This window comes from Zosterops lateralis (genome assembly GCF_965231275.1).
Source record: "Zosterops lateralis genome assembly, chromosome: Z".
Taxonomy (NCBI): domain Eukaryota; kingdom Metazoa; phylum Chordata; class Aves; order Passeriformes; family Zosteropidae; genus Zosterops; species Zosterops lateralis.
Window position 1 is genome coordinate 33,119,431 of NC_139800.1, and position 26,646 is coordinate 33,146,076.

The 26,646-nt window shown below is 37.2% G+C and overlaps 1 protein-coding gene across 1 annotated transcript in view; it reads left to right on the top strand.

Moving 5' to 3' along the window:
- Positions 1-1,147: 1,147 nt before the first annotated feature.
- CNTLN (centlein) overlaps positions 1,148-26,646 on the top strand; it is a gene marked incomplete at both ends in the record, with an annotated part of 183,918 nt that continues 158,419 nt past the window's right edge. Inside the window, 3 exon segments of the mRNA XM_083883171.1 lie at positions 1,148-1,214; positions 1,217-1,230; positions 17,220-17,308. Of these exon segments, the coding sequence (XP_083739297.1) occupies positions 1,148-1,214; positions 1,217-1,230; positions 17,220-17,308 (170 nt within the window).

Sequence of the window (26,646 nt, forward strand, 5' to 3'; positions counted from 1 at the left end):
TCCTTTGCTTTCAGTTGTAGGCTCTGAAACCCAACTCTGGAAGCAATAATTCTGAAAAACTTCCTTTCCTCCTGTCTGGGAAACAAGTGTACTCATGCATCCCAAAATGTTATCAAAGACCTAACTTAAACCCAAATCTCTGACTCTTGTCTTGCAATTGTTATTATTGAATTCAGAGAAAAAAGAAACAAAGAGGAAAAGGCATGATATCTAACTCAGGTATGCTGGCGCCTCAGTATCTCACACAGCACCCAGCAGGATCTCATTGCCCTATCCATGTGCAGAGGTGTTCTGCAGGGACTGTGTCAGCAGATGGACCCAGGCTCAGCTCGGTGGTGCCAAGCAACAAGACAAGAGGCAATGGGCAAAAACTGATGCCCAGCAAGCTCTACTTGATCCTGAGGAGGAATTTCTTTACTGTGCAGTGGGCGAGCACTGGAACTGATTGCCCAGAGAGAGGTTGTGAAGTGTCGCTCACTGGGGATAGTCAAGAATGATCCTGTGCAATGTGCTCTGAGAAGACCCTGCTTGAGCAGGGAGGCCCGACCCGATTGCCCACTGTGGTAGGGTCCCTACCAGCCTGATCCATTCTGTGGGCCTGACCTGTGCGGTTCACATGTAAACATCTAGATCTAAACAAAGGCGAGATTCACGCGTTCCTACGGCTGACGAAGGGCAGGGATCCACTGGATTCCCAAGCATCTCCAACATCCTTCGCTCAGCACCTTCACGGGACAGCAGGTGCTCCCCGGCCCGTGAGGACGAAGGCGGCAGGTGCCCCGGGCGGGCCGCAGGCGGCGGGAGCGCGGCGGTCCCGGGGCGCCGCTGCCCCCGAACGGCGCCTGCGCAGCCCCGCGCCTCGGGCGGGCGAATTCAAACGCGCCCCTCGCCCCTTCTCCTCGGAGGAGTAGCGGTTGCGCTGTGACGTCATTGCACCGCGTCCTTTTCTTTCCTACTGTTTCCGGCGCTCGCCCGCGTCGTGAGTGCCGCGGAAAGTTTTCATTTGTGTGGTTCACGGCGTCGATTCTCTCCCCTTTCCCCCATGCGCGGGCGGGCGAGCGGGGGCTGCCTGAGCCCGCTCCACCAGGCGCGGACCCTCCTCTCCTCTCTCCGTCCCCGCAGGAGGAGCGGCGAGAGGCTTTCGGTGATGGCTTCGGGGGGCTCGGAGGCGGCGGCGCGGCGGGTGGCAGAGCTGGAGGAAGAGCTGCGGAGCAGCCGAGCCGCTGCCAGGTACCGGAGCGCTGAGCGAGGGCCGGCCCGGGGCCGGACGGGCGTGTCCCCTTTGGGACCGCGGGTTCGCGTCCCCTTCCCGGCGGGCGAGGAGGAGGAACAGGGCCGCGGACGGCCGGCGCCTCCGAGACATGAATTAAATAGGACTTGGGCACTTGCCAAGGATGAAACCACCTGTCCTGAACCTGTTTAGTTCACCTTTCCAAAAGCCACGGTTCGCTTGAATTCATAAAAGTCCCAAGGTATTCCCTTGTGCAGCTTCGGGGGAAAATGAACAGGCAGAGGGGTTTTAGGGGATTTCAAGTCTTGAAGGAACCTTTGGAGGTAGTTTCATCTCTCCCGCAACCTTGGATCAGGATTAAATACACACGAGCTGTTTCTTGGAAGGGAGGGCTTAATGAGTAATTATGGGTGTACTTTAAAAAGTTCCTCCTCTATGTCTTGCCCTTCATAGGTACACTTCCCTCATTTTTCCAGTTGGTCACTCATTGCTGATAGTTAGGTGTATTTATTAAAAATATGAAAACGTTGGTAATGTGAGGTCTTGTTCTAGAAATCAGCAGAAATTCTCTGCCAAACACATTGATTACACCGAAAGTGTGTGGCAGAGAGGAAGGTGACCCTTAATGCTGCAGGTAGCCAAAACAGTATTTTCATATGGGATGTGGTCTGGTTAAAGCCATGAAGGCTTGGGCTGATGGAGCCATCAGAAGAAAGCATCCATCTGAAAGCAGAGGTTCCCTGCATTGATACACGTGACAGTTGGTGTTGGATTCCCGCCGTGGAATCAAGACTTCTTGAGAAAATATATTGCATAGGAGATCTGTGGGGAGAAGGAGCTGTCATGAAAATTTCCTGTTTGGAAATGCTGAACAATGCTAAGTGCTTTGGTGATGTCTTCAATGTCTTGCGAGAGAAGTTAAGGAAACTCTCTAAAAATATACAGTTTACTATTCCTAGTTTGCAGATGTGCGCTATCAGACAAAGTTTGACGGAGGCAGAAGGAAGCCCTGTGCTCTGCTCCTTTGCTAGTTGAACATAAATTATGTATTACAAAAACCTAAGTAGCATGTAGTATTTTTGGAGAGCATTGTACATACAAGAAACTTTGAAGAAACAGTACCAATGTGAATTTCTAATCGCTTTGATAACTTGATGTACACAAATTGTAGTTAAGCATCTGATTTCCCCTTTAGATTAATTTCAGTTATGTGTGCATTTCTACCTGTTCTTTGATGAACCCATTCCATACGTCTTGAAGTCAGCAAACACAAAATATTTTGAAATGTATTTATTTTAAGTTTCTTCCGTGTTATCTTACCATTCTTGGATCTTTGTCTTTTATCAAATCAGATAGCTTACTGTTTCCAAAACCAGTTCTGTTTTTGAAAACAGAGCAAGTCAGTGTCCTGCAATAATCTCTCCAGCTCTAGGTAGAATCCAATACGTATCATCCTTCTAACCTCAGAGGATGCGTGTATTCAGGATTTATTTCAGATTATTAATAAAATAGAAAAGGAAGTGAAGCAGCAATCTCTTAAGTAGAGATTCTCTGAAACTACTGCAGTGTAGACATCTACATGCTTTACTATTTCACTAATCCATCAATACATTTGACAAGTTTAAGCATGTATGTGTTCCATAAAGAAGGAGGAAGCCAGATTTTAACAAGTAAAAGAGGTGATAGCCTCATCAATTAGGCAACTTTTTTGGTATAGCATTTATCTGAAGTGAATAACTTTGTAAAGAAAGTTTTGTGAAGCTATTCTGAATTCGAGTGGGAACTAAAATGGCCTGGTTTACTGAATGGACTGCAGTAAGATTCTTCAAGTGGTTTGAAAGTCAACTGATGAAATTATTTGTAGATGGTTAGTCCATTTTAAGGTCATATTTCATATGAAAACTTTGTGCAAATACAAGTAATTTGAAAGCCTAAATGCATATGGGTAATGTTAATGTTGTGTTTTTCTAGCATCTTCACAGTTGAAATACTAAGTTATTGCTGACCAACTAATTTCTTTAGCATAATTTTATTTCATCTGCTGTGGTTTACTTAATTTCCTTTAGATCTAAGAACTTCTTTTGTTTCTGTGCCGTCTCCTAATATTTGCAGGTCTTGTTAATCAGAACTGTGAAACTTTTTAGGTTGGAAGGAGATTTTTGAGAGTATCTATTGCATCCTACCCTAGGGCAGATTGAGTATTTGAGTAAGTTTTGAGTATTTCCATTCCTGGAGACTGCAACCCCTCATGGCAACCTGTGGAGGTGTATCACAGTAAAAATGTTTCAGTTTCTATTAAGATTTTCTTTGTCTTCTATGTTTTTGGGTAAGGTTGTCGCTTTCACAGACTGCCTTAGCAGGCATTTTGGATAGAAAAGTTGTATAAATGTGTTTATAAAAGATGTTAGTGAGAGGGTGTTAACTTTTCATCCAGCAACTGCATGAAATTGTCCTTTTCCTCAACTGCATTTCCAAAAAAAACCCTTCCCAGCTATAATCTAGTTTAATAGTTTAAAGATGTATCAGAACTAAAGGATTAGTTTTAAGTATCTGTTGAGCTATTAGCCTTTTGGATGGTTTTTTCCCCAAAGAAAAAAAGACATTTATCAAGTGATTGAGCCTAAAGTTTTGGTTGGTTCTAAACTGAACAATTTTAGCAAAGAGATGTATGTATCCAAAAGTGATTTAGCATCTGAATAAATTACAGCATGTTTCTCTTCTGCACACCTTATTGGACTATTATATTCACTGTCATATAAACTGCAGTTCTGAAATTAAATCTTTTCTGGGAACTGGCGTCTGTTGATGGGGGTCTGTTGGCTGAGTACATGGGAGCCGCCTTTGGCTGGTGAAGCTCCTTGGGTCTTAGTGGAAGTATTGGGTGTGCTAGTTTTGCTCTAACCTCTGGTATTCCAGGCATCTACTTCTTGATGTTGTTTCTTTTCTGTGACAGAATTTTGGAGAACCTGACTTTTTTAGTCATCCAGGAAGGTGGGCTTTATGTTCTTATTTATATTTATTCTGTTCTTTTATGGTAACAATTCCCACAAAGTAAAGGTGCCTACAAGAGTCATGTATGGTATTTTTAATACTTTCTTTATTTTTTTATGTTCTTTTTCTCATTATTTTCTAAAGCTGAGGTTCTACTACTGTGTCTTGACTTCTGCATCTTAGGTTGGTAGTATTTGATATTTACTTTAATGATACTCAAACCATTGCAGGAGTGTCAATCGTAATAAGCAAGGTCTTGGAGTAGGGCCTGTTAAAAGCACAATTTTGTTACAGTCACTCTGTGAAAACTGACATTGACATCAGTTCCGTGGTGGAATTTGCAAATAAGAAAGCCAAATTAAGAAAATAGTCCAAAGCTCCCAGACTGTCTACTGAGAAGCTTTGTATAAAGCTAAGGAGGTGTACCTCTACAGTGTCCTGTTTAGGGAAAATTAGGATTGCGTCTGCAGTAAGACATTTTAAAATTATTTTTAATTTCAGTGGCTCCTCTTTTTATTTTATTTGAGAATCACTTGAGAAATAAAATTATGGTTCTTGGAAACAACAGAAAAGAAAACAGAAATTTGTTTTTTATTTTTAAATTTGTTGTTATCTTTGGCACCTTGTTACATTTCTGTGATGGGCTCAACATTGTTGGAGGGCAGTGGAAAGACAAAGGTCAAATAGTAAGTCATGTCACATCTTGTCTCTATTACTTCTATTAACTGCTGCATTCTACTTCAGGGTTTTATGCTGCTGCCTACCACCTCAAAATATCAAGATCTTCAGTTCCTATGTTCGTGTTATTCTTGGGAGTTTGTGTTTTTCCTTGCTGTTTAAAAGATCTGGCTTGTGTTTCCCCTCCATCTTGTTTTCCCTTGTGGTTGTGTATTTTTAGGGGTGGAGCAGACGAGTATGCTGTTTTTGCAAAACATAGTGGCTCCTGGTATAGGAAATTAGTCTGGTTTGTTTGTTTCTGGGTTTTTTTTTTTTTTTTTTTTTCCGTGTGCGTTTTGATTTTTTTTTTTTTTTTTTTTTTTTTTTTTTTTTTTTTTTTTTTTTGTAAGGGGAATGATATGTTATATCTCTGGAAGCTCATTCTATAGGTGGAATTTCTGAGACCAGATTACTTTCTTTAGCTTCATGTGATTTTTCTTTAGTCTTGTGTATTTCTTTAAACCCCTGTTTGGCCTATAGGGATTCATAGCATATTCCTCAGTGTCCTGTAGGGAAGCCTCTTGTGGTGAAAGATAGTTCATTTGGTGTAAAACAGTGTGCATTGCTAAACTGATGATTGGTGTCTTAGCTCTCAGGCTCTTTCTAGGATAGACACTTTCATATCCGCTGTTCTGTAACTAAAAGGATAAGAATAGTTCTTTCAGGTATTCTGTGATGGGAATCTACACCAAATCCTTACTTAGAACAAGACAGTGATTCTGGGCTGGATTTTCCACATCAAACAGAGTGTATATTGATGGAAATACAGAAAGTTGGAAGAAGCAAGCACATTATCTTATGGTTTTACTTATGCTATTGGCGATACTCACAAGACAAGTTTGATTTGTTTAGCTGAATTTTATATTTGCCAGTCTAGGATCTCTCTATTAATCAAAAATGCTGTTTTGAATTCAAACAAGTGTCTTAACTATCTAACCATTATTAGTTTCAAAAAAGCAAGACACCATCAGTCTTAATTTTACTGACTGCAGCTTTTTGATTCCAAAGGTAATGTGGCATGTCTGCTAAAATGATACTGTGTTTTCCTTACTGAGGACTTTCCTTTTCAAACTTCATGGTTCTACCAAGCTGAGCTACTCTTTTTTTTTTTTCCCCCTTCATAAAAAATTCGTGTTCATGTTATTTTTAGGGAGGTTTTGTTAGTGTTATCTTCTGTAACTCATGTGCCTTTCTGCAGTTTATCCACTAAAAAATAGATAGTTCACCGTTAGTCAAAAAGTTATGATCTAATCACTAGTCTCTTAAGGTTCTGCTGCAACAAACAGATTCACCAGTAGCATTTAAACACTTTCATCAGAAGATGCTAAATACAAATGAGGAATAAAGAGATCTTCCAGTAGCCGCTACTGCTTTTGCTTCTCTTTATTAGCAGGGATTAGAAAGAAATATTAAATAATGGACTATGTATATCTCTTGGCACTTTTGGGTAAAAGAGGATCAAGGAAGGTGGCTGCTACTTTGTGGGAAGTGGAGTGGTAGGGATTTCTATTGCTTCTTGCCTTGTTTCATGCTGTGTTTCCTGCGTATTGTGAAAAGCTATGCATAGATCCATTTTGGTGTTTGTCGTGGTTTGAAAGCGAGTGAGAGGCTCCAAGTCAGAAATACAATTTAATAAGAAGAAAGGTAAAAAGGTAAAAATAAAATAAAATAAATGCAATAACACAAAAGACCACTGACAGAGTCAGAATACAACCAGAGCAGGGTGGTGGAAGCAGTCCAGATGAGGTGTTCTTCCTGAAGCAGTGATCCTGTAGAAAGGTCTGGTAACTCTGGTCCTCTGGGAATCCAGTGGGTAAGGGCTGCTTGCACTGTCCCAAATTCCAGCTTATATCCAGGTGGGAATGCTTGGCTCCTCCCCCTGGGCAGAGCATCTCACAATGGGATGATGAGCTGTGAAGTGGGTCCTTGATGGCCCATTAAACAGAGATAACTCCTGGAGGGAGTTACCTGTGAGTCATGGGCAAGGCGTTAATGGGCCATTAGCAGGGGACAGCCCAAAGGCAGGGGGCCTGGGAAAACACTGCCCCACCTGGCTTCAACAGTTCATGAAGATGGTGATAGAATAAATACTTTGTGTACATCCTACACTACAACCCAGGACAGTCTTCATGTCCTGTTTTATAGTGTGCTTGAAGAAAAAGAACAGTTATTTGTGGGCAATGGAACTGTCTAGTTTTAATTACTTTCTGTGTGAGGGAAGGTTGTACAGTGTGGTATTTGCCATCATTGGCACTGATAACAGAAAACATTTCATTAGCTGTAAAAATGGGTGCATTTTTTCTTTCTGGACAAATTTAATATCCAGCACAGCCACTGAATATAACATAGCCATGATACTATTGATTTATACGTAGTTATAACACTCTTCTCCTTTATTTACAAATAAACATGAAAAATGCATTAACACACCAAGATATTGTGTTGCTTCATAATAGGTGTCTAGATACTGCAGATGCATTTTGATTATACATTTTGCATATTAGAAATGTTTTAAAATTAATATCTGAGAATCGAAACTAACAATAAATTAAAAAAACAGAACACTAAAATGTAATTCTTCCTTGGTGATATATTTTTATGTCAGCTATGTTCTTATCCATCCAACTTTGTGACCAAAACTGACATTTTTGTAAACTACCAGTATGAGAATTTGAGTGTGTCAGTATTTCTTCTAGATAGTTGATATCCATACTGTTCTTTTGAAATGGAGCAATTCCATTCATTAAATGCTAATTTCTTTTATTAGTAATTAAGCCAAGACCACATATTTATTGGTGCCAAGGGATGCCAGCTGTTTAGTGCTCTGGGTGGTTTTTTTTGTTATTTTATACTCTTAAATTTTGCCATAAGGAGTATAAATCACATGAGTCTGATTAGTACAGTTGTTGTTGATGAAGGCCTTACTCTTTTTGTATTATATACAGAAGTAGTGTTGTTGAATACCTAAGTTTATTTCCTTCTGCCTTTTTTTTTTTTTTTTTACTTCTGACAAATTTTATTTAAGTGAAAATTTTTTGTACCTGGTATTCCTTTTGAAAAATACTGGTTTAGAACATAGAGGTAAAATTGAAGATGAACTAAAAGTGAGATTTTTAAAAAAGTATATTTTTGTGCTTCATAAAGTAGCTCCCCATTCACAGTATGTCTGTGTGTGAATATTTCAGATTGGCCCAGCATGTCACTGGGAATTTGAAATTTGGTATAGAGATTACAGAGTTGTAGAATGGCTTGGGTTGGGAGGACCTTTAAAGATCATCTAGTCCAGCCTCCCTGGCCAGGAACATCTTTCAGTAGATCATGCTGCTTAAAACCCTACCCAACATGTCTTTGAACACTTCAGTGATGGCGAGTCTACAATCTTCTTCCCTTGCCATTCCACCTTGTTGTCCACACTTGCCTTACTTTCAGTCTGAATCTATACTTAATCCAAATTTAAATTTTTTTGAATTAAAAAGGGTACAGTTTAAAATTGTAGAACCTTCTCCTGTTACTTGAGGCATTGTTAAAGTCTGTCTTTCTTACAAATGCCCTTTTGTAAGTTGAAAGGCTGCAGTCAGGATCCTTGTATGTGTTGTCCAGGCAGCACAAACCAAACTCTTTCATCCCGTTTTCACAGGAAGAGTGTTCCATGCCTCTGATCAGTTTTGTGGCCCTACTATGGACCTGAGCTGTTATGGCCATGTCTTTCTGGTGCTGGGGTCCACAGAGCTGGACATAGCACCCCAGGTCGGGTCTCACAACACCAGATGAGAGAGGGAGAATTGTCTCCTGTGACTTGGTGGGCCCAGGGTGCAGCTGGCTTTCTGGCATGCCAGTGTGTGCTGCTGGCACACGTTCAGGATTTTGTCCAGTAGTTGACGCAAGTCCTTTTCCACAGGACTCCTCTCAGTCAGTTCATCTCACAGTCTCTATTGATAATAGGCTTTTCCCAACCCCACTGCAAGACCTTGCACTTTGCCTTGTTTCAACTTTGATATTTTCAAGCTGGTGGATGTCATTCCCTTCCTCCTGGTGTTGAAACTTCAGTGGTCAGCTTGGTACTGTTTATATCATGAACATGTAATTAGGAAGATACTAACCAGTACTGGTTTCAGTATGAACCCTGGAGGAATGGCACTTATGACTGGTTTCCATGTGGACAGTAACCCTCTGGAATGGGACATAGAACCCATTCCTTATTCATCTAATTGTAGAGGTGTCTTGTCTCTCTGCCTTGGCCAGCCCTGACACCTCAACAGTAAAGGGCACAGTTGGTAGCAGGACGAACCTCACCCATCCCTTGGGTTCTTGTTTGCCCGAAGGAGTGAAACGACGACAGCAGGAAAGAAAGAGGGACTCTGCTCAGGATTAACTGCTGGCTTTATTCATCCCCCAGTGGGGATAACCTCAGTTCAGAGTATTTGCCTCGGCAGACACCCCTCAGCAGAAGTGGCCCCTTAGCAGAAGCAGTGGGAAAAAGGGCGGGAACCCTCCAATGTAACATCTCTTATCCAGGGGAGGAACTCAGGGATGGGTTTAACTGGGGACAAACATGTGGGTATGGCTCTGCAGGAAAATGACACACATTGTAACAAATCAATAACTCGGATGGGAAGACAGCTGAAGTCTTGTCCAATCACTTGGGGTCCTTACTGGAACTTTCCAGACTTTTGGGAGAGACCCCAAAGTGACAGACAAGACCCAGGGGCTGGATAACTTATGATTGACATATAACTGGGGTTGGAGTAAAACCAAGAAGGGTTAAACATGGGTGACATGGGGTAAACCATTACAACTTATAAAAAATAATACAAAACAAGGAACAAATGCATACATAAAACTGATAAAACCAAAAACACACTGCTACATCTGACTGCTGTAACATAGACATGAGCACAAAAAATACCTGTTCCGGGAACTGCAAACCATTGCCTTTGTCAGTAAAGGAAGCTGCATTTTATGTGCAGAGATTTAGGGTCTTGTAATTTTTCCAAATGCACTGAGACGGCCTCTAGAACACACTTTCACGTCTGTGTTTACCATGTTGTTTCAGATTCAGCGTGGAGGAGGATGGTGAGTGTAGCTGGTCTGGTTTTCCCATCTAATTGTTTTGTTTTGGGAAGGAGGTATGCTGTTCTTGAAGAGTGACTTCAAATAGTCCTCTCATCCTTTGCTATTATTGATAGTGCGCTGTTTCACCTATTAGAAATTTAGCTCACAGTTTAAAAGGTATGCAAGTATTCTATTTGTCCAACAAGTGTACAGGATTTGGAGAATACTACAATGTCATTTCAGGTGCAGTTGAAATAATGGGCCCAAATTGCACTTGGTTAGTCATGGTAATACAGAGGGAATATACCTAAATGCATACATATGGTTATATTGTCTGTAAAATAAAACTATTTATGTATTCCTGTATTCTTGAATGGATTAAAAATCACAAGTGCATCATATTAATCCAGAGCATTTTATTTAAACAAAACTAACGCTGAGAGCTATGCTGAAGCTTTTAAATTATGTTGTGCTCTCAAATAAATGATGGAATTGTTACAATAACTCTCAGAATTGTAGTGCTAGCAGGAAGCAGTTGTATGACTTAGAAAATTCATGTCCTATCCAGTTCTGTGCATCTTATGTCTATGACTGCAGTTAGTTTTAATTGAAGTAGTTTAGAAAGTTACAGCTTGAAATGAAAGCTGGCAGATCACTTATCCTATCCTTGATCTATAAAGAGATTAAAAGAAAGCTTTTCATTTCTCACATTTTCTCCTTTTTGAAGATTTCGTACGTTCATCAAGTGCCACATCTCCAGTATTGAGTACTCAGAAAAAAGCAACTGCTGGTAGAAGGCTGTTCTAGTGAATGAAAGGAAACAAATCATCCTATGTGCTCACTGAAGAAGAGAAAAATTTACTTTTTGCTATTCAACGAGGGTGGCAATTTGTGTAATAGGTCCATGTCTATATAATATGTTCTGTCTACCAGTGAATTGATGTTTATTTTTGTCCCTTCCTCCTGTGATGTTACTGATCTGCCTTAAGTGATACCAGTTTTTTGATTGTGCCATGACCAGGAAGTACCTTATATTTCCTGCCAGTTGATGCCACAATAAGTCAGTTATTTATGCCAAGTAAGAATATAAAATGAAATTACTCAGTTAAGTGTACTACTGTCTTTTTGCTGTGCTGATGAAATAATCTGAGAGTATGCTGATTAAATAATCTGTAATGACAATGTCTTTTAATATAAGTTGGGTGGTATTCTTGCTTAGATCACTTAGGTCATCAACAGTGTAACAATGACAATACTATATTATTTTTATGGTGCCTGTTTGCATTCAGCAGAGTAATGAGTAAGGATTCAATTTCTAAGGGAGTGTGAGTGTGTGGAGGTATGTGTGTATACTTGTGTGTATACTTACACAAGTGTAAGTAAAGCCATATACTACATTGTCCCTTTTTTGAATCAAATGTATATTTGTTGCAAGGACTACCAACACAGACAATATAACAGGAATTTCTTTGATTATAAAATTAGGTGTGGAATATACATTAAACTTTTTTTTCACTATAATACATTTACATGTTGAGGGTATCTCACTTATGCTGCAACCTTAAGGAATTGAGGGGACGGGCAAAAATACTTGTTTGCTGATGATGTCTGTTAAAACAAGCAGTCTGGTCAAGTCATCTACAGCCCTCTTACAAATTTCTACCTGATAATTAGATGTTAACAGTGCGTGCTGTCTGTGAGTACTTCTGCAAACTTGAAAATAACACAGTATTATTTTAAGAGCCTGATGTGTCTAAGGTTCTAAGTTTTCTTGTGAGTTACTGATCAGTCTTTTGGGGGCTTTTTATGTCGTTGAGAAGCATAGCACCTTACAGATTCTCTAAAGAGTAAGAGTATTTTTTGTTGTGACAACTCAGCAGGACTTGGTTGTCAAGAGAATACCTCTTATTTAGGAATGTAATATGTGACTAGAAAACACAAACACTGGCACAGCAGGGTCAAGAGAGTCTGAACTGACAGGATGCAGCAGTGTAGGTTTAAAAGTCTTACAAGACATCAAGAAAGAAGCAAGTCTTGTCACTTGCATGTCAAGTGTATATGTCAGCTTGATAAAAGACTTCAGCTGTTTAGTAGGAAGTGTACTAGTCTATCCTAGATATTAGGGGAGCCCAGAACAATCCGTGGAAAAATTTTTCTTTAAGGTTTTTCAGCTTATAGCAGCCAGCCAGGTTATTTCGTTCCCTCCTCACCCTCCATGCCCTGTAGTATTTTGATTTCCATACAAATTTTTCCAGCCTGACAATCATGTGTTTTGAAATACTCAATTCATAACACAGAAAATTATCAGTATGTAATTATTACAGAGTTCTTACTAAAAATTAACAGTAAACCAATAGCTCCCTCTGTCCTCCCAACTGTTTTATTTTTCCACTTGGGGATATGGACTGATTAAAGAACTAAAATGAGAATTTGTGTCCTGTATTTTTGTAGTCATGATTGGAGAGGTGGGAGTGGGGGAAGAGGCTGTTTGGATTGAGTGTGTTCTGTGTTCATGTTTTACTTTTCTGCTCTAAGAGTATTCTCTTCCAGATTTGAGAAGATGAATAATAATAAGTGAATAATTTGTAATGCTGTAAAGATTTAAGGTATGATAGGAACACTTAACAGTAGTTAACATGCTTAGAAATAAACACAGTGAAACATCAAAAAGAGTACTGATTTCAAACTGCAGATAACTGAGATCCTTGATGTACAAATTTATGTTAAAGAAGGGAAGTTTTTCAGTTATCCTTGTTCTCAACACAGTGCATGATATACATCTAAACAAAAAACTACGCTTGTAAATTTAATACCCAAACTGTTATGAATGTATAGTGAGATAAAAAAAGGAAGACGATACGGTTTATGCTTTTGATACTTGTTTCGCTGCTAATTTAAAGGTTTGACTTTAGTAAATTCAGTATCATTACTTTAAAAAAAAGGTGCCAGCTAATTCTCCTTGATAAAGTGGTGTAAAAATATTCAAAAGATTATATAGCTCTAAGTTTCTATTAGACAAATAGCTGCAATATTAATACTATTTCATGTACTTTTGATATCAAATCGTCAGTGAAATATTTATCCTTGGAATTCCATTCCAAAAGGAAGATAAAATATTTTAAATAAGGATATTTGTCTTTCCCTCCTTATAAGAGGCGTTCCTCATTTTTTGATTTCTGCTGGTGTTTTATAAATACACAGCTTCACTTGAAAGCAAATATCCGTGTTGTAGCTAGTTATGCCACAGTTTGTTAATGGCTTATCTTTTGTTTCTGAGCTTGCTGCTGTTAAAAATCAGTAAGAAAAAATCGAGTTTACTTTGCAAAGAACACTTTCAAAGCCTAAGGTAGTCTGCATTTCTGGTTGTCTTTCAGTATAATGAGCTACAGGCACTTTCACTGTGGGCTGAGGGGAAAAATGTCACTTTTCAGGGAATACACAATGTGCTCTTTTTTCACAGTATTTTTGTTCTTGCATCCAGACTTGATTGCAGGGTGAGCATCTTTATCTGACATTAGATATGTTGTAAGTAATGAGTAATTTTTGCTAGCTTTCAAAAGATCTCAGCTGTTCTTGCTGACCTCTTGAGCTGTTAACATGCATTGAGTAGGCTGAATGTTCTTTGGGTAAGCTAAAGATTGATACATACCAGGCCTTGACAGCTGCAGTGTTTCTCTGTGCCAGCTTCAGACAGTGTAAGTAAGCAGTCTTTTTTCCACAGAACTTCTTTGGCTCCTAGGGCCATGCAGGGAAAAGCTTTACCAAGTCCATTAGCTCTGCCAAGAGCTTAAAGAGACTGTTTAAACTTCTTTTCATCTTAAACTTTAATAATTTCTAACTAATGCTTATTCCATTATAGAAAATGCTTAATTAGTCATATTCCTTAGATTTAAATGAAATGGCTATTAAAATGTTTGTCATGTTAAAAGATAAAAGAAAGTCACATATGGTAACTCAACATTCTTTGACTAATTTCTTATTAATATTTTGTTGTCATAATCAAAAATTATGTATGTTTTTGTGTAAACTTCCTTCTTGTTAAATAAAGTTATTATATTTTTAACTTTGGATAGAGTTGTGAATTTTTGTTTGATTGGGTTTTTTTCTTTACTGGTTACATTATTTGAAGATGCATTTGCACCCTTATTCTTTTGGCAGAAGTACACCTAGGCAGGACATTGCTTACTTTTGTGTGCATTTAGAGAAGTTAAAGTACATATTGAGTACATAGTGAAAGGCATATGATGATTTAACTTAGAATATCTTTTGATATAAATGCAGCATTGATTTATAGTTCTGTGTGCGTTCATTCATAAGTTGTAATAGTAACTTCGAGTATCATCATCAAAAGTAAATAACGTGTTGAAATATGAAACTTTTTTGGAAATTCCAGTGACTTTTCACTTACTTCCATAGGGTTCATGAAGGCTTTGGTTTGTAATTTGTGGTAGTGATTGTTGTTATTTATCATTTAATGGACACTTTTTACCCTGTTTTGTGCTGCTGTTTCTTTGAAGTTTGTTTAGTGCCCATTCAATATAATTAAAAAGAAATCACATTTTCTTTGCTGTTGTTTAGAGAGGTTTAGTCTGGCTTTGTGGCTTGTTTTTTGTGTGTTTGTTTTGTTTGTTTGCTTTCCCCCTTGACTTACCAATATAAACACAAGATTTTTTAGATGTTGAAATTACTCTGAATCCGGCTTCTGTGTAGATCCCAATGCTTTTTGGAAGCCTGCAGCAGCTCTTCCAAATCTGAAAAGCATTTTTATTTTTTGTTTTGTGTCTGACTGCAAAGAAGCAGTAGGTCATACCTGGTTCACAGTCTACACGCATTGTAACTTCAGGTAGCCTGGAAAGGCATTTTTGGGAGATGGTGTCTTTCATTTTGAGGACATGAAACAAGTTGTTGTGGTTTGAAAGCAAAATGAATGTGAGGCTCCAAGTCAGAGATATAATTTAATAAGAAGAAAGGTGAAAAGGTAAAAGTAAAATAAAATAAATACAATAACACAAAGGATCACTGACAGAGTCAGAATACAACCTGAACAGGATGGTGGAAGCAGTCTAGGTGAGGTGCTCTTCCTGAAGCAGTGATCCTGTAGAAAGGTCTGGTAGCTCTGGTCCTCTGGGAATCCAGTGGATAAGTGCTACTTGCACTGTCCCAAATCCCAGCTTATGTCCAGGTGGGAATGCTTGGCTCCTCCCCCTGGGCAGAGCATCTCACAATAGCATGAGAAGTGTGAAATGTGTCCTTGATGGCCCATTAACAGAGATAACCCCTGGAGGGAGTTACCTGTGACTCATGGGTCATTAGCAGGAGACACCCCAAAAGTCATTAGCAGAAAACACCCCAAAGGCGTTAATGAGCCATTAGCAGAAAAGGCAGGGGGCTTGGGAAAACACTAGCCCACCTGGTTTCAACAGTTCATGAAGATGGTGATAGAATAAATACTTTGTGTACATCCTACACTGCAACCCAGGACACAAGTGCACACTTTTTATAATCTTTTTCACTGATACATAAAACATAAAAGTTCAGTATACTAAGTGCATAAGATGATAGCCTGAAATGAAGGGTTGTACTTTTTTTTCTTTTTACTTAGTAACCCAATTAATATGGTGCTTAGTGTTTGTCTTTTAAGTTAGTTCTGAGCTGAAAGTTAACCTATTTTTAGCACTTGTACTGAACAAAGACTTGGATACTGATGCAAAAGTAATTTGAGTTACTAATTATGTGGTGTACAGTTCAGGTTTTGTGTTACCTTTCTTCAAAAATGAATGTAGTTCACCGTAATCCAATGGGTCACTGTGTGTTCACATGCAACAGAGTCACTTTTGATTTTCAAAAGAGTGCTTACACTAGCAACCCAGTTTGGTTAGAGAAGGATTGCGTTTTTTCAAGTGTGTTAAAAACATCTTTTCCTCTTTCCTTTCAGCACAAAGTTTTTGTTAATTGTTTGATTTTGTTTGGAAATTCAAGAAACACAGTCAGCATTTTGAAGGCTGTGCACAACCCAGTTAGTTGAAATTTTTCTGCTTTTAAGAAAGAGGAACTCTTTCTGATGTAGTGCATTTTGCATAAGCTGATAATGGTCTTGAATTACAAGATCTTTTTGGCAGCTTGATTTTTAACATTTAGATTTGACATTAGAAAGAACTCCTTCCAGGCATTGGAGCAGGCTGCTCAGGGATATGAAGGAGTTGTTCTCCCTGGCAGTGTTTAAAAGCCATGTGGATATGGCATGTAGGGATTAGTGGTGGATATAGCAATGTTAGGTTACTGGTTGGATGCCTTGACCATAATTGTCTTTTCCAGTCTAGATGATTCTCTGTTACCAAAACACTAGTAGACATAGCTGCACTCTTAATTATTTTTCCTTGTTGAATAGGCCTGGCTGCCAATATTATGGATTTAGCTTATTTGTTCCTAGTTTTATGTTAGATTCTTTTAGTAGGTTTCATCCTTGTCTGGACTATGCTTTATATACACATATTTTCTTATTGGTCTTTATAGTTTGCTGGATTTTTCTCCCCTTACATTTTTATATAATTAACACATGGGTTTAGATTGTAAAATAACTAATATTGGTGCCCCCAGTAATAAAATATTTTTGGAATAAGAAGACACCAGTGAAAAATAACAGCTTATGTGTAAAAAATACAAAAGGGAGAAAGCTTGTAGCTGACATCTGGTTTTCACAAACTTTCTGAAGTCTGTTTGTAAAGAGGATTGTTTTCTTGCTCTCACTTGAGGTTTTTTTTCAGAAATTTCTATATATTGCAGGTTAGATGAGAGTGTGTTAGGAGACTGTTTTACTGCATATGTTGAAATATGAGCTGCGTGTGGTAAAACTGATGTTGAAGCAGGTATTCCAGGCTTAGTATTTAACAGAAATTTTGTCAGTAACAGTAATAGATATAGCAAAAGGCAGCCTTGTTTGGATAATGTAATTTCTGCTGCCATATATTTCATTGCATACTATTTTAATGTTGACTGTAGGTGTTTGTTTTACTTCAAAATTCTGTATGGTTAAAACCTTGTTTATTCAAGAGAACCATTTGCTGTGGTTTTGTCATTCATGGAACAGTGAGTAACTTGCAGGGAATTCTCACTACAATAGGGCTTTCTTGGCAATTGTCTTTTTAATATGCTCAGTATAATTTTTTTTGTCTGTAAAAGGCATTATACATGTAATGTGTTTTTTCTTCTATTTTTTCCTATTTCTAAGGCTGATAAAGAATTTGTGTGGTGTCTTTGGAATCATCTCCAGGTGTCAAAACCAGATCTTACTCAAGCTGTCAGCTTGATTGTGGAAAGGTGAGTTTGAAGATTTAAAATGTTACTAAAACCAAAAAGCAACCAACCTCTCCTGCTGATAACATATTCTTTATCTTTTTTAATTGAGAACTATGTAGAGTTCTAAAAATGCATTGAAAAAGTTTAATTGTTAAATTCTGTCAACAATGCCTAGAATACATTGCAAATTTTCTTTTTTTTTTTGTGCAAATTGAAGCATACTTTAAAATGTGTTTTCACTGAGGTTGCTGTGCTGCAGTTGAATACAATTTTTAGATTACAAATGTACTGCAATATTTTGTTTTCCTGTTGAAAGAGCAGGAGGAGGAAAATTACTGGTAATTTTCCAGTGTCCTAAGCTGTTAGATAGCAGTTATATATAAATTATGTTTTTCTGAATTCTTGAGGAAGTGAAAAGCTAAGACTTGGTAAGAGAGGAGATAACTATCATAAGATCATAGAACATGCTGAGTTGGAAGAGGTTAGGATAACTGAGTCCTAGTCCTTGCTCTGCACAGGACACCCTAAGAGTCACACCATGTGCCTGAAAGCATTATCCAAGTGCTTCTTGGACTATATCAGGCTGGTGCTGTGACCTGGGGAACCTATTCCAGTGCCTAGTCACCCTCTGGGGGAGAAACTTTTCCCTGCCTGTAAGAGCTTCCATCTCCATCGGCAAAGACAAGCAAGGTCTTACTTCTGCAGCTTATTCCTCTAAGGATAGTAATGGTGAGGATTTCTTCATGACACTTACTATTATCTGATTCCTATAAAAGATAGTTAATTATCACGATATACAGTTCACTGTTTCGGAATGTTAATATTTATGAATCCAGATTTTTTTTTGTAGGCCAAAGGTAAGGGAAATGTTAATGAGTTGGGTGTCAGAATTGAAACAATTATTTTAGGGTGCCGTGAGTTCCCTCTTTTAAATTGAAAAAGGGGATTTTTCAAAAAGAGGAAAAAAAGGATTTTAACTTTTTTAAATGGCATTCCAGTTTTACTTGGGAAGCTTGTTATAGATTCATGTAGGGTCCTGGCTCCTTTGGGTTTCCATTGAGTGCTTTGATCTTAAAAGGCATGTTTTGTTGTTCACATCTTTCCTTTCTGGACTTCATCTGTACATGTTCTTTCACTTGTGAAAATACAGCATTAACTTCTTTAGCTAGGAGTGCATTTCACAGAATCATGGTATTGTTAGGGTTAGAAGGCAACTCAGGAAATCATCTAGTGCAGCCCCCCTGCCAGGGCAGGATCACCTAAAGCAGGTGACACAGAAATGTGTCCCAGGTGGGTTTTGAGTGTCTCCAGAGGGGAGGAATGCACAATCTCCCTGGGCAGTGTGTTCCAGTGCTCTGCTACCCTCAGTGTTAAGGATTTCTGCCTCGTGTTGAGGCAACACTGAAAAGAGTGTGGACGCATCCTCCTGACATCCACCTTTGAGATATTTATATATGTTGATGAGATTCCCTTTCCGTCATTATTTTTTATAGTGTTGTCCCCTGTTTTGCCTAGCATGAAAATGAATTTTTTTCCCAAAAATATGGTGTGATCATGTAACTAAAGCTAATATTCTAAAAGATTCATATCTAGAGGAAGACAGTGATGGTGTAAGGACATGCAGGTTATTTTAAGACAGCTGTTTTTGAGAGGTTCCCATATGGTTGCCAATGATGATAGCAAGTAATTGCTGGCTTTGTACTGGGACACTTAACTGCAGAGAGTAGTAGCTTGGTTGTTTAGACAGTATACGATTTTTCCTATTGTTTTCATGTTTGATTTGGAAAATAATTTTAATATATGATGAAGACTGATGCGCAAATTCATAGCATCCTTCATTTATGTTCAAATGCAAAATCATAGTGATTTGTTTCCTAGTAAAATTTGTTCATGTTTTCATGAGGACATTGGGGGTAGAATTAATCTTCCTTCATAAAACAAAAAAATGAGAGAACTGCTTAAAATATATAAATAGAGTATTTAATATATGTAAACATACATTATTACATGTATATAAGCACAATTATATTGAAAACCTTAAAAAAATTTATTGTCCTAATCACATTTTATAGATAGCTGTACAATATTGAAAATTGTAATTCTTTTACATGAAGCTTAAGAAGGCAGCAGCAGGTGTTCAGGCTCATTAAGATTCTTTATTTATGTTGCATATAAAAATAATCAGGATATTAGGATGAATTGAAGTTTAGAGATGTTAGACTACATTTAAATAGTGGTCAATAAATGAATTAATTGGAGTTCTTGAATTGTGTGCCTATATAAGGTACAGTCTCTCTTCTTTGCTTATTATTCTTCATGTCTAGGGATATTTTTATGCTTTATAGTTGTCCCTTGCTTTAAATTATTTTATGCTTTATTTAGAACAGAAATTGGTAATTTTGTGTATTATCCTTATTGGTAAAATGAATACAGCACTCTTATATACCACCTTGATTGACAAAAGCAAGATAATAAGCTGAAATTTTTTGTATGTGTTTTGCACCGTATAGTGGCTGCTGATTGGTATGTGAAACTTTACCAACATACTTCTGTTAAGGTGCTTGTCTAGTTTTTTTATGTCCTCTACTCTTTTAGAATTACACTAATGCTTTAGAACCTTTTTGAACTCAAGGCTATACATGTATATCACAGCTTTTTTATGTTTCTCTGAATTATGGAATTAAGAAAGAAGAAATTGCTTCCACAGCATCTTTTTTAGGTGTTACCATTACTCCTGAGAATCCTGGAATAGGTTTGGATATAACACATTCAGTATTTAGGAGTTTTATTAATCACAACTTTGAACTTTTGGTTGCTTTGATTTGACAGATGGAGCAATAGTTGTATTTTTCTCTTTAATTGATGTAGCTTCATCTCTTTTGCCTGAGAACGGTCTAATTGCCACTTTGGAAATAGTTTCTTAGCCTAGCTTTACCCTTGAACCTTCTGCACAACCAAATTACAGCCCCATATATTCTGTCTTAACTTTTCCTGTTAATACTTACATTAATGATTTCCTCAGTAGCTTTAGTTTCATGACTGTACCTCTCCATGCTCTCACCCTTTTAGAAAAGTTTTTGTCTTAATTCCTACCTTTTTTTATGCTAGTATCAGTTTATCTTAGTTCCAGTACATTGATTAGCTTTACAGAGAATCTGCTATCTACCACTACTGCTGTCCAGAAAATTACAGGACAATGGATTTTCTGGCTTTGTTAATCTGGGAAAAATATGTGGGTTTAAAGAGTTTAAAAGATGGGGTGATCAAATAACTTATAAGCAAGATGATTCCTGGAGCATGTCACCTGGGAGGATATGTGCTGCTTGCAGCCCATTTTCTTTATATTATACACAGTTCTATCAGATGAGGTGGAAATTGAAAATTTACACTAAAATCTGATAAAAAACGTTTAAGTCTTAGAGAATTTTCTTGCCTTCTCATCTATATTAGGAACAACAGAGACTCAGTCATATTCAAGTTCAGAACTTTTTCTGTCTTGCTTGTGCTAATTGTGAGATTTTGAGATAGAAACAAACAGAATGGGATGGATTTAAACCTTTTTTTGTTTCTTCTTGTGACCTGGTGACATCACAATACTTGTGACACCAGTATTTGCATGGCTTCATTTTTCAGTGTGCTCTTTCCACCAAAAATTCTATAACTGAGAAACTTTCATTCCCAACCAAATCTTTGTTAGTGACTGCCTGAGGTCATGTAAGGCAGATAAGTAATGGAAGCAGACAGAATCTATGAAAGCACAGGCATGTGTACCCTCCTAGATCATATATTTATAAAGAATCAAACAAAATATGGTCCAGTGGATTTCAGCCAATAAATTGACAAAAGAGATAGCTAGGCTTTTTTCATTAGATTACAGTGGTGAGAATAAAAAGGTGCAAGACAAAATGTTCACTTAGAACCTTATAACTTACACCACAGATGTGTGATAAAGAGAAGAAAATACATATTAGGAGGAATTGAGTGGGAAGTACTGGCTCTACAGGAAGGTAATTTCTATTTACAGCATTAGACAATTCATTATTGTATCTTTTCCCAAACAAACCAGGAAAATGTGAAAGACATAATGTGGAGGCCGTAAGGGAAATTACTAGTACCTTGCCGTTATTTGTCTGTTATTTTCCAATGCTTTCATGGCCCCAAAATAGAAGTTCTCCTCTCCTAAAATTGTAAAAATGTAACTTGTACTTTTTAATGGCGATGCTGCTGATTCCTCTAATACACCAATGATATTATAGTTTTCAGCAGTCTTTGCAGTTCTTGCTGGGTAACTGTAACTATATTCCCAATTTAATATTCAGATATAGACAAAAAATTATCTTTACTGTGCAAATGAGAAGTACCTTTGGGATATGTAAAAGCCTCCAGGTATTTTAAACAAGCCATTGTAAAACTACTACTCATGTTAGTATACTTTCCAGCTACTTTAAATACTATTGATCTCAGTCTTATGTAAAGAGTATGCTATTTCTAGTTTGCTGCCTTTTAAAAGATTTTTTTTTTTATGATTTAAAAAAAGGTGCTAGAAAATAGCTGTTATTAAGTAAATGCATGTGTAAACTGAAATGGAGTTGGGTTCAGACGAGAGTATGAAAGGTTTTGAAATATTTTTGCAAACTTCAGAGCTCTGCTTTAAGACTCTTCCTTGTATAGTACACAAAAGCTTGACAAATCAACAGACTAATTTTCCTCTAGGGCTTCTAGCTGACTCCTTTCCTTTCTTCTGGAAGAGGGATATTCCAGGATCCATTAATGATCAAACTGTGGCAATGATACAAGGCTTGGTACGTGGGGGTTGTATTATGCGAGATGATACCCTTACAGATGCCTTACCTTTGGCAAGCCTGCCTTACGCAGAGGTGTTTCCACATCTAGATTTCAAGTATGCTGTGTATTGCAGGTCTTGACAAAGGCATGGAATGGATTTATCATTTCAGGCCACTGTTAAGAAACAGTGGCAACCTGAATGTTAGTGCCAGTGATTGAGAGTTTTGTTGTTGTTCTTCCTGAGGAGTTACATCTGTCTAAAGGTGAACAGATGGACAAAAATATGTCTGAAAAGCAAGACATCAGAAATAACCAAATAATTTTTGGAAAGGTAATTGCAGGAGCTTATGCTGTGGTTTGCAGTGTCCTGTGAATAGTGAATTGTGGAAGAAGCATAAACAGATTGACATAGATTGTTCACTGACAGATGATATGCAGATATACTGAAAATGGCATGTACTTTTTATGTACAGTGAATGCACTGCATAAATGAACACTATAGATGCCTATGTTAATTGAAAGAATTAAAAGTCTATATCTTGCATCTTTTTGAAGGGATGATAAACATTCTGCAGAAACTTTCTTAGAACACCCTTTTACAAATTGACAGGAGACACAAAGACAAGAGGACAATGATGTAAACAAGATGTAAGCCATTACCATTTTGTCAATCTGAATTTAAAATACAATGGACTGCCCGGTTACTATCACTCAATACACTGGACAGAATAATAGAGCATAAGAGTACAACCTTTCTGGCTAAGGTCAAATAATTGAGATTTTCTTGAGTTAATGAAAGTTTAATATCCTGTTTCATTAAAAATTCTCAGAACGTTGAACATAAGTCAACATTCCATGGAGAAGAAGGTATTATGCAGTTTGCATGTGTGCATATCTGCATATCGGAGCACAAAATATTGACATGATAATTGCAGTCAAGCCTGATTGAACAGTGGCCTCTGGGAATTCAGCTGGTGTTGTACCAACTGGATGGCTGCTCAGGACACAGTTTGAAATGCAAGGTGCAAGTTAGCACTTTATTCAGCACAGGCAGGCATCATTTAAAAATCCTTGGGGGAAACCCTGGTGATGTGCAGATGTTAAAGCAGTCTGTTCTGAAGTGCTGATATTTTGAACACTGTAAAAGACTTGCGTATCTTAGATGAAAGATGTTTGCAAAATCACTGAGCAAAAATGTCACTTTTTTTTACTACTTTAGTGTAAAAATATATTTAGCATTTTTTTACATTGCTTAAAATAAGACATCATCATATGCTTAAAATGAGAGTCTTATTCCGTAATACATCATCTAATAAATTAAATCAATCAAGTTCGAGGTGCCAGAATTTATGTTTCTGTAATGATGCCTTTTCATTTTGATGCATGTCATGTAATATAGATACATGGATCTATAGATAATTTCTTAAGGAAACAGTTTCATTTAACATTTGTAATTAGATCTTAAATTATTTTTGTAAAGAAACAAAAATAGGTGTGTATATATATATTTATGGAAAGTAACTGCTGTTAGAAAAGCAGTAAGAAAAGTGCAAAAATGTGTGGTATTCATTTAAATTATCTTTTGCTCCATACTGTCTGAATCTTTAAAAGTACTAATTATAAAGTATTAAAAGAAAAAAGCAATTATATATATCAGTTGTAGTTCATGAAGTATAAGGATCTTCTAGACTCTTAGATTGAATTAAACTCTTAATTAAGTGAGAACTGTTTAGCTCTTCTTTTTTTAATACGTGGAAACATAGTGAAGTTTCTACTTGAAAGATTAAGGCATCTACTAACAACGGACTGTGCAATCACAGGGGTGTGACTGTACACAGTAATTACAATATTGGTGCCATATTTACCATAACATTGACAATCTGTGCTCTGCAACTTCACTTTGCATATGGTTGATTAATTATCTATTTAATACAAACAGAGAATGTGTGAATTGTGGAAGTCTGTAAAATACTTGGGAGTTGGAGGACAGGGAGGTAGACAGATTAAAGCTGCATCACACCTGCTAATATTTTATAGCCTTTCTATTTCTGCAGCCCTTTAGAATAAATGAAATGTCTTTCAAAAGTAACAGTGTTTCTAGAAGCAGTTTATTATAGTAGGTACACTCTTGAAATGCAGCCTTTGCTGTTTTACCACTTTGAAAAGTTTGCAGTGTAATCTTCACTTTCTGTTAAAGACCAAATTTGTAGATATGTTTTTGGTTTTGGGGTGTTTTGGGTGTGGGTTTTTTTTTTTTTTTTTTTTTTTTTTTTTTTTTTTTTTTTTTTTTTTTTTTTTTTTTTTTTGTGGTGTTTTTATTATTAATATAATTATTTGCTGGGTTTGTTGTTTGTGAGATTTTTGTTTGTTTTAATTAGTGATTTGTAAAACTGAAAGGATGTATTCCATGAAACATGTAAACAGCAAATTCAATTTATTAGTTAAATTTATTTTCATTTAATTGATGTAAATACATGCATAATTACATTCAACTCCAAGTTACTTTTTCTTGACAAATGGTTAAACGCCTGTTTGATTAAGACCTCTGGTGCAGTACAGGATGCCTCTTTGCTCATACTGCTTTTGCTGAAGATTTTATGAAGCATGTTGGTTTTAGAAATTTAAACAGACTTCTGGTTTTTTTAAATATTAAGGTTTTTGCTGTGTTCATACCCCATCCATGGAAAAATGTTTCCTCAAAGTTTAATGTTTCATTTCTGGCAAGCCATTAAAATGGTGGCAAACATCAAGAACATTTTCTTGTTGTATAACTGAGTAAAGCGTAATACAGGAAGAAAATCATAACAGAGGAAATGTGTCAAGAATATTTTCTCAGATTCTTCACTTTTGCAGGAATCTTGATAATCTTTGTAGCTAAATGCATCTGTGTTAAACATTTAAAATAGGTAGTACTCATGGGAAAGCTGATTGGAGTCTTAGAACTTGTACAAATTGACAGCCTCTCTTCACTCCATTTTTCATCCTAAAGAAGTCTGCAGATATTCTTAGCTCACATCATTATTGCTCATCAGTGATTCTAATTAGCTAAACAGGAGTTTGTCTCAGTCATTGATCATCATCAGCTTCTTGACAGTGCTTGAATTCCCCCCCCCCCCATATTCCAATGGACCTTTAAAAATACATTTTAAATACAAAATAGCTCAATGAATGAAGTTGTTTGAAGATTTTTTTCCTCAATATTTGTTACACTTTTAAAAAAAGAAGAGGTGATTACTGCAGTTCTTATGAAGTGCTGTTTTAAGATGTGACAGCACATCCAAATGTGATACGTAAGTTCCAGTGAGATACGATAATTTGAGTGTCTGTGGGAAGCTATCCTGTGAGAAGCATGGGAAGACATCCTATGCCATCAGGAGAAACTGCTGATAAAGTTGCATATGAGGTTTCAGTTTATACTTTAGGTTTCTGACATCTTCCATTGTGTACCTAACTTCTAATAATTAGAACATTTTTCTTCAGCTGTGGGTGGTTTACCTGTGAAACTATTTTTGGGGACATTAGGAAGCATGTGGTCTCTAGGGAGCTTGAAATAAAATATCATAAAGGCAAAATATATTAAATTTATTTAAACTTTTCCCACTCATTATAATGATGATGGACCTGTGTTTATGAACTATGTTCTTTGACATCTTTATTTGAAGGAGTGTTTTACCAAGCATTGTGTAGGTGGAAAAGGCTGCATTTAACTAAGAATATGCTGTGAAATGTTGGCTAGTATGTAGACCTGTTACAGGCATGTTTTTTGCTAGTGATCTGTTTCTTTTTTTTTTCCTCTCCAGTCCCAGACTTTATTCTGTGAACCCCTATTTTGAAACCATCTCCTAAAGTCAGAGGTCTCCACAGATTCTTAACTACCAATAATAAGTCAGAAATAGCTGTGATTACTTGTTTTTCAAAGCTGTTTCTTCTCTTACTTGGTTCTTGGTTCACTTATTCACTTTCTCTATTTTTTCCCTAAAATAGATCTTAAAAAATTAACCACCCACAACTATAAAGTTCTTTAGGGAAGCCTACCTAACTTAGCAGGTTTTCAGGTCAATTAATGCATTAGAAAACAAATTCAATAACGGTTTTCAAGTGATCATTGCGTAATTGAATTAGGAGGCTATTTGATTGTTTGGTCTTTGTGTCTTGACTGGGTCTTGCTTTACGAAAGGCTGACTTCAAGGGAGGAGACAGTGGTTAGATGGGAAAGGTGATAGCATATTGTAGGTGGTAGACTTCTCAGGGCTGGAGGCAATGCTATTCAGTGCTTCATGCTTGTGTGCAGTTAATGGTATTATTCTTTCTATGTCTGCACCTAACTCTTCTAAGTTCTTTGTAGTAAAGACCTACTTTTTCCCTTCTAAAGCTCTTAGGATTTTGGATCAGCTAGTTGTATATTGTTTAATTTATTACTGTTTAGATCAATAAAGGTCTGTCACTTCCTCAGATATATTATGATATAGCATACTTATGGGAGAGTGATAACCTTCCTCTCCAAATATTTGAGGTTTGATTACTGCAACTGCTGTCTTTGAGAAAGGGTAATTGTTGATAGCCATTTAGGATCC